Here is a 9,345-nt window from a genome sequence, read left to right as displayed (position 1 = left end):
TAATAATTCATTTCAATTTTACATTAATTATTTATTTTTATGCAAAATGTCATATGCAAATTTTATTATTTGCGAAAACATAACATTTGACAGATTGCAACAGTGATGCCAATTCTCGCTTAGCGTCTATAGGCCAGCAACTTGCTGTTCTTTGCCATACTTGCGAGCTGCCGAAAGCACCTATTATTTTTTATACATAAATAATTATTTACTGAATTTGACTCATGTCATGAAAGAATTAATTGTAGCCACTGCTGTATTAACAACAACAGTTACAAAAAAATAAATGAATAAATATATAAATAAATCAATGTGAAATAAATACTCGCAACTTACGAAAGTAAGCATGAGAAGCAACAATAACGCTCTTAAAATCTTCAGAGATAGGTTTTATTAGCAAAAAATTTTAAATCTTAAGTTTAGGTGCAACCAAATTCAAAACTTAGTCTATTGTGAATGTTCACTGGAAATATAGTGCGAAATTTCAGTCCTCTGTTAAAATCATATGAGCATTTTATTTACTAATAAATTGAAATACATAAATAAATAAATTAATTTAAATATGTAAGTTAAAAATGCTTACCATTGCCCTTCTAATATTCATTTTATTTTCTTTTATTTAAATGAATAAATTTTTAGTGTTTACAATTTTTTTATTTCATATTGTACACAATACAAAATATATATAAAATATATGTATTTTAAAAGTGATGTAAATTAGTTTCAACTAGAGTTAATACAGTTTTTTTATAACTCTGAAAGAAAAAATTACGGCTTTTGAATGAAACTGTCATAATGTCATTTAAGATTTTCACTTTTGTCAATACGCAGTGTGAACCAACCCTAAAATCGCATTACCTGAGTCAAGATAGCACCTGAGTTAAGATAGCAACGACGCTGGGAGGACTACACCGGAAATGGAACACGAAGTTTTTCTAAATATATTAAAACTTAATTAATTTGTCAAAATTAGCTAAATTTAAGCTTTTTCATCAAATAAAAAATGTTATTTAGATAGAAAAATCAATAATCTTTCATTTGGAATATATCTCATAATCTTGGTACTTGGCAATATTCGAAACAGCGTTGTATGGGCAGCCAAATTTCAAAAAATTAACTAAATTTTTGTGTTTTCCCTTTCTTTCGAAAACAAATTAAATTAATTTTTTTCGAAAAGAAAGTTGCTTCTGCTACACAATTCATTAATTCCTAACAAATGCATAAACACCATAAAGCAAATACAAACACCACATCTTATTTGGTTTTGAAATATAGATGGCAGTTTACCTCCTGCCTTGTTTCTACTCCGTACATGGCAATGCGCAGGTTTTCGTTTTTATTTCAAATAATTGAATTTGGACAATTTTTAAAAAATAATGTGCAATAACTATGTAGACGATATTTTGATTGTTTTTAATCATTCTGGAAAGGTGATATATTTATCTTTAAAGGAAAAATAAATTCATAGCACACGAGAAATTTTGCAACCGATGATATATGGTTTAGAGTAAAGTAAGGTGAAAAAATAGCTATTTTTAATAAGTTTTTATGATAAATGTAAAATATTCGGTTGACGTTTTAAAATTATATTTTTTGATGTGTTTCTCAACATTTTGTGGTTTTACATTTTTTTAAATAGGTGATTTGGAGGGAATTAAGGTTTAAATTTTTAACAAGATTTTGTGCAAATTCCACTAGGATAATTTCTCTGATTTTTACTTCAATTAAAAACTTGTTTTATTGCTTTTCACACTAATGTGCGTGCAAGTCCTGCGAGCTCCTAATAGTTTTTTAATAATTTTTTAAGTAAAAAAAGTCAGTTTTTTGAAAATTTTTCTTTTTAGTTTGCAAATATCTCAGCTAGTACGCAACATACGATTATGAGATATATTCCAAATCAAAGATTATTGATTCTTCTATATATTTTTCTATTTAAATAACATATTTTATTTGGTGAAATAGCTTAAATTTAGCTAATTTTGACAAATTAATTAAGTTTTAATAAACTTAAAAAAATTTTGTGTTCCATTTCCGGTGTGGTCCTCCCAGCGTCGTTGCTATCTTGACTCAGGTGAAAATATTTGTTGTTTTGGTACTGTGTTTTGACCAAAGAAACAATTCCGCAAATATGCCATAAATATTTTAATGGAAAATTGTGTGTGCATTAAAAACCTAAAAATTACAATTTAAAAGGCAAAGCAATTTTGCAGAATCGCGTATAACAGAAAAAGATAAACTACAAATACTGCGAAGAATAACAACAAAAATCCAGGCAAAAAAAAAAAAAACAACAAAGAAAGTTATTTTCGTGCATACAAGTTTTAACAGGTAAGTTTCGAAAGAAAGTGAAAACTTTGGCTGTTTGTTTCTTCATAATTACCATAACACTTTTGGGCAAAAGAAAGAAAAAATTTTTGAGAAATTAAAGTAAAAGCGATATTATGACAACAAACACAAGTAGCACAAGTTTGCAAGAAATGGATACTAACCCAATTGCAGAGGAATTGGAACAGGATTTCCTAGAATCCAAATGGTGGACCATACCACACCATATCTTGCACAGTATATTCTATTCGTTGCCTGTAAAGGATGTAGTTAGCGCGAGTGGAGTCTGTCGACGTTGGCGTGAAATTGCAAGCGATGAGTTATTGTGGAAAAAGAAAATGCATCGTCACTTCAAGATTGATCCGACATTGCCATTAAAACCAGGTACGTATAAATATATATGTATGACAGTGCAGTGTATAGTGGAAACAGTAAATGGGGCGGGATAAGGCGAGTCGAGGCGGTCACTATTATGATAGCAGTTAAATAATAATTAGGGAGTGGAAGTTCTTCCTACACACAACCTGGGAAGATTATTTTTATCACAAGCTTGACCTAATTCTCTTAACCCCACAACAACAATTGGCCTAACCTTACCCACTCTTGCACAAATGTCAATATCAACTGGTGTTTGCAACAAACATATGTTATGCACATACATATATGCAAAATACTTATGTATACACACGCTCGGCTCGGCTGTTTACATACAAACAGACAAGTAGGTGGGAGGAATTATAAATATCTCATTTAAGGGTAATTTGTAATTTAAATGGGATCAGTGCCAGAGTCTAGATATATAGATTGATTATAAACAACAATAAAACATTTGTTTTCTTATTTGTTATTTATTATAGAAATAATTAGGAATTAGGAATCTCTGCTCGTTTATTGATTGATATTTGAATTAAAATTAAATTAAAAAGTAAAATTAGTTTAATACTAAAATTTAAATACATAGCCTTATATATAATTTTATAATATATATAAATATCAATTTATATGTAGTAGTTATAAGTAATGAAAATTACTTAATAGTTTATAATGTGCCCAGTAAAAAATCTATTCTAATTATTCTTTTAATTACATTTTAGTGTTAAATAGATTAAATTAACTTTTAATTAACTAAATTAATTAAAAGTAATTACAATTACTTTATAGTTTATAATGTATTATAAGTATTTTTCTAATACTTCTTTTATTCACATTTTAGGGTTTAACAAATTAAACTTAATTAACTAAATTAATTAAAAGTAATTAAAATTACTTAATAGTTTATAATGTGCTCAGTAAATAATCTATTCTAATACTTCTTTTAATTACATTTTAGGGTTTAACAAATTAAATTAACTTTTAATTAACTAAAATAATTAAAAGTAATTACAATTACTTAATAGTTTATAATGTGCCCAGTAAATAATATATTATAATACATCTTTTATTTACGTTTTAGGGTTTAATAAATTAAATTAACTTTTAATTAACTAAATTAATTAAAAGTAATTAAAATTACTTAATAGTTTATAATATGTTCAGTTAATAATCTATACTATTTATTCTTTTAATTACATTTTAGTGTTGAATAAATTCGTGTTACGGAGATAAACCGATTTTTAGTCTTAAAAATGACATTATTTATTAACTGACGCTTATACCTTTTTATACCGCTTATACCGATTTGACTACATTTCTGGAACTGATTTGAAAATCTAAAGCCTGGTTCCTAGCCTTTTGTTTCGAATCGAGATCATGATGATAAACCCACATATCATTCATAGTAATAAAGTAATAAATAACCTTTCTGAAATGCTCTAGATGTTGCTGAATGCGATTAATTCAAAATAGTGAAGTGAAGAAACCATTAACTTAGTTTTTGAAATTCAATTCAACATAAAATATTGCCCAATATGCCTAATGCAAGGAGTAGAACTTCTATTAAGTCTATTTTTGGCCAATCAATGCTCTTACAAAACGATATGTTATTGTTACTGTGTACTTCCTTTGGGGTCTGGTAAATGGCACTTGGTCCTAAAGTCGGTTTTGTTTTTTAGTATTTTAAGTTTTATTTCATTGGTTTTTTTTTTGTATAGTCCTATAAGTATTTTGGGAAATTCGCTTTTGCCTTCATCAGGAGAATTCCTAATATTAAAAACATCTATGCAATTTACAAACTATTTATACTTATAACAGGTGTTATTATTTAATTTTAATTATTTGGGTATTGGTGTTTTTGTCCTTGAGTGTAACAGGTAAAAATGGTAGCACTTGGACGTTTAAATGAATGCTAGCTTTCGGGCCATAGACCCGGGCGTTGTTGGAATTATGTCGTGTATTATGTTTACGATTTCTATTGTTGATGCAGTTTTTGGGTGTACATTACTTAGATTGTTTTTAAGATTTGTACGACAAACTTCTAAAAAGACTACCCAAGCCATTATTTTTAAAGGAACAGATTTACCTAACACATTCAGCATTTCGTTATAGATTCTCATTGCTTTATATCACTTACAATTTGATCACTGCATGTTGTTCAAGTTTTTCCATTTTTTAAAAATATCTTGACGCATCAAATGGTTTATACTATAAATAAATAAAGTATTGATATATTAAAACAAAATTTCAACTATATTTTAATGAAAGACATAATGTTAAGAACACGTTAATGATTTCGTTCCACTCTGAATAAATAGATGGTGCTACCTGAACTTATAGCACATATATCATATATCAACAAGTATAATAACTTCCGTTAATTTTACAATTTTGTATTTAATAAAAATACAACATAACAAAAAAAAAATATATAGACCGTGTAAAATTGTAGCGATACCAGATGAATGAACTCAGATCCTGTAAACAAGGATAAATAATACTTAAGATCTGTATGTTAATAATGAGTACAATTAAACCTAGTTGAATTATATAGTAATTGATTATTACTATACTGAAAACCCACTTGAGTGGCCATATATTGTCCGTCAGGTTTTGTTTATTCAAAAGATAATACCCTTTGATGTCTGACCAAAACAAATTCGACTTTAAAAAACTTAAGCTCCCAAAAAAGAAGTGTCCGTTGAAGTGAAGTATATTCGGCATAAGCATTTTCATTTAACAAATAAAAGATAAATACAATATATTTTGTTTAATATTGTTTTTATGTATCCTTTCCTATAGGAGCTGAATCGTGGCGTAGTGAATATGTGCGACTTGCCTGCGAAATACCGTTTATACAAACACAATCCATACGTGGACATGCTCATCAAGTGCTCCATGTTAGCTTTTCGCACGATGGTGATATGTTTGCTACGTGCTCCAAAGATGGTTATGTTATAGTAAGTAATACAACAATACTAGAAGCTAACACTGTCCTTAATATGTATATAACAAAAACATGTTATAAACTGGTTATATTCTCCATTCAGAGTTATTTATATTTTTTGAATTTATAGAACTCCAAGTCGTTGGTTATATTTTTTCTGGGAATATTTTAAAACAAATATTTTTTGAGCGATAGCGTTAGTTTTCATTTCAAATAATCCATCAATGCTCATACACTTTATTGCTCATGATAGGAATTGCAGCATGTCTCCAACATTCAAGCTAGTCCATTTGACAACGGAATTCAGTCTCAACATAACTTAATTTTTAGGGAAAAAGAAATATCACTAACAATAAGTTAAGGCCCAGGTATTTCGTAGATTTTAGTCGTGGAAATTACATTTACTAAATAGTGTGTATAGCTTTTGTTGATCTTAGCAGTGTTAAAAATGTACAATTTTAAATCTCAATATCTCAAGAAGTAAGCTATGTTAGCACAGCATAGAAGAAAAAATTGCTAGAAGTATTTTATTCTACTTACTTACTTACTTAGTTGACCATTACAGACGTGAGCCGTGAGTCGCCCGATTAGTTGCTTGCTGTCGGCAGTTGGTAGTATCGAGCGCTCTCAAATCGTTAGTCACCTGATCCTTCCACCGAAGATGCGGACGTCCTCCACCTCGCTTTCCACCTGCGGGTACCAAATCAAACGCCTTTCCAGCCGGAGCAGTTTCTTCCATTCGCACGACATGATAAAGCCAGCTATATGATATACTACTTAATGCATCTACAAATATATAGTTAAATATATAGTTATATTTAACTATATATATATATATAGTTAAATATATATATAGTACAAATATATAGTATATGATGTCTTTAATTACCTAATTCTATGACTACGTATATATCTTGTTTCATGTGATGTCTTTAAAGCCCAATAGGTCTATGCGTGCTTAAAGCCAGATAAATCAATATAGTCTGAATTAACTGTTCTAAGCAGATCTTCGCTTTATCGTCGATTCTTAAGTCATAAAAATTATTTATTTTAAAATTCTAAGATTTATTAAATGAACGACACTTGGTCATCGAAATTGATATATAACTTTGGAACGTATACTTGGTCCTTCTTAGAACCATGATCACCGTATCGTTTTTTTTAGGTTACGATGTTTAAGATTTTTGATTGGTTTTGATAAAGTTTTGAGTGACGTTTTATCGATTGTAGAAGGAAATGTGGATCCTTCTTTTCCTAAGCTGAATTCTTAACTCTATTGTTTTACCATATAACTCTTCAGCTTTGTGCTTATCCTTCCCAAACCACATACCTGCTAATCTAGTTGTAAAACACCTTCTCTGATATGGATTCATTTTATATTTTATTAGTATAGAGATAAATTATAATATAGATAATATTTCTGTAACTAAAAATAACGATATTCACAGGTTTGGAATTCGGATCATCCATGTCGTGAAAAGTATGCACATAACATGAAGGAATTTAATTGGAAATATACACAATTCTCTCAGTTCAATCAAAGCGATACCTTGTTAATGGTATCAGGTGTTCACTTTGGTTCACCGCATAGCACATCTGGTGAAATAGCTGTTTTCACTGTTTATGGTTTGTGAGCTCAATTTAAACATTTAATTAAAATTATTAATGCAATTTATTCAAAATAACTGCTTTCTTTATAGGTAAATCGCATTTGCGTTGTCGTGTTGTTAATCGACCGTATGATATATTTGGCACTTGGTTTAGTGATCAATATCTAATCGCTGGTGATTTAATATGGTTAGCACATTTGGTTAGCACATCAAGATTGCTACTTAATAAAGCAAATCAAGAAACTGCTTCGGAACATGTCCCCATAACATGTGAACTATTCAAATTTTTAAATCTCAGTGCAAGTTCCGTTCGTGCGATTATGATTGCAAGATGTCCATGGTTAAATGATGAAAACGATCCCTTACCACCAGAAGGTAAACAATGTAAGGTTAGTTATCTACACTCATTTTTTTATATATTTTATATATTTACATTTGTAATGATATTTATTTTTAAAGGAGTCCGCAACTGATGATGAAGTTCCAACAACTAGTAATGGTGTACATAACTCTCAAGAACAACCAAAAACATATAAAATAGAGGGCTTACCAGATGTAGCACAGCAAAGCACATCAAATCCTAATGTAGATAGTGCAACCATACGCTATGCGGAAGCATATCTGAAAAATATTAAATTTAATAATGACTACGAATTAACTAGCTCCGATGACGATGATCAAGTAGTAGGAAATAGTAATGATGTGAATATTCCCGTGGAAGACAGTGATATGGAAAATGATATTGATTTGCAAGAGCAAACTCAACTAAACCATGATGACGAAGATGACGATAATGAGGATATGAGCAGTGATGAAATGGAAAATCATATACCAAAGTATCTTATATTTTCTATGGGATCGAAAACTTACACACCGCATCAGATTGGTATCAAGCGTATTAGGAATGTTAATTTCCCTAAGCGTTTAGATCCTGGTTTACCCTTAAGGGAACGTTTAGCTGCTAGAAGAGCAGCACAGCGAGAGGTATATTTTTGAAAAATATAACGAAAGTATTTTTTAAATATTTTGTCACTAAAATAAGCATTATTATGCTTTAGTACATATCTTAATAATTATAATAATTAGTTTATGTTATTATTAGAAATACAAATCGCATATTTACCACCTTTTGGGAATGGCTAAAATGTAGTTTATAAAATAAATTTAATAATTTAGCTTTGCAAATTTGATAAAGGTTAATGTTTAATATGCAATGTAGACGATAAAATAAAGAGAATGATGCAGATGCAGTTTTAGTAATATTCATTTATATTAGATCGTGATCCTGATGATGACTCTCAGAAGAGTCGAAGTATAGAATATATTAAAAAATATTAAACAAACGTTGATTTATTTAACAAAAAGTGATCTATAACCGAATTAAAAAAGTATATAAAAACCATTTTAATATGATTTGTAACTAAATTTCTATTATCAGTGACAATTGAGAGTTTTAGTAACATAATCAAGTAATGTACTTTGTCTGTTTATATATCTATTTAATTAGAATATTTGCTGAACTATTATGTTATCTATTTATCCATTGTTTTGTTTTGTTTTGTTTTAGGTACGCCCTGAGCCTGCTATATCTGCTGTACAAAATTTTAATACACCCGATAAAATTATTGATCTCCATGGACATATCGTTGGCATGGCTTTGAGTCCGGATCACAGGTTTGTTTACATAGTTTACATGTATTTTTTTATGTGATCGGAGTTGTGATAATCTCCTATCACCAACATTAATTTGTTTTATTTTTTATTTATATATTTTTAATGAGCTGATAAGTTATTATTTTATATACGAATTAATTATAATATATGTATACTAAAAAATTAAAAGGAATTTATTTTTCTCTGAAAAGAAGGGACTGTTCAAATCCTTAATATTAAAAAAAAAAACGCTTAAAGCTACAACCATTTTAAGCAAATCATTCCCATCTTTTAACTGTGTTGAATTTCTTATGCTACTGAAAAATCATGAAAGAAATATGAATGCAGGTTAAGACAAAATTTTTCTAGTATTGATTACATTTATACAATATATAAAGGTATCAGGAGTACTCAAGTCGACGTCCCAAAGTTATTCGT

The 9,345-nt window shown here is 28.9% G+C and overlaps 1 protein-coding gene across 1 annotated transcript; it reads left to right on the top strand.

The window, feature by feature from the left end:
- The first annotated feature begins 2,062 nt into the window (after positions 1 to 2,062).
- LOC119688409 (F-box/WD repeat-containing protein 5-like) lies at positions 2,063 to 8,965 on the top strand. The gene is made up of 6 exons (XM_038103089.1): positions 2,063 to 2,709; positions 5,500 to 5,657; positions 7,093 to 7,270; positions 7,345 to 7,643; positions 7,714 to 8,238; positions 8,822 to 8,965. Exons 1-6 carry the CDS (start codon positions 2,442 to 2,444, stop codon positions 8,963 to 8,965), a joined length of 1,572 nt encoding a protein of 523 aa, XP_037959017.1. The 5' UTR covers positions 2,063 to 2,441.
- The last annotated feature ends 380 nt before the right edge of the window (positions 8,966 to 9,345 follow it).

The sequence above is a fragment of the Teleopsis dalmanni genome, chromosome X (assembly GCF_002237135.1).
Source record: "Teleopsis dalmanni isolate 2A chromosome X, ASM223713v2, whole genome shotgun sequence".
NCBI classification, from domain to species: domain Eukaryota; kingdom Metazoa; phylum Arthropoda; class Insecta; order Diptera; family Diopsidae; genus Teleopsis; species Teleopsis dalmanni.
The sequence above is the reverse complement of the archived record's forward strand: the minus strand, read 5'-3'. Positions and strand labels throughout refer to the sequence as shown.

Excerpts from the sequence above, each read along its gene's own strand:
- LOC119688409 (XM_038103089.1), top strand. The coding sequence starts at position 2,442 with ATGACAACAAACACAAGTAGCACAAGTTTGCAAGAAATGGATACTAAC. Across the intron at positions 5,658-7,092 it reads CCAAAGATGGTTATGTTATA|GTTTGGAATTCGGATCATCC; the intron begins GTAAGTAATACA and ends CGATATTCACAG. Across the intron at positions 8,239-8,821 it reads GAAGAGCAGCACAGCGAGAG|GTACGCCCTGAGCCTGCTAT; the intron begins GTATATTTTTGA and ends GTTTTGTTTTAG.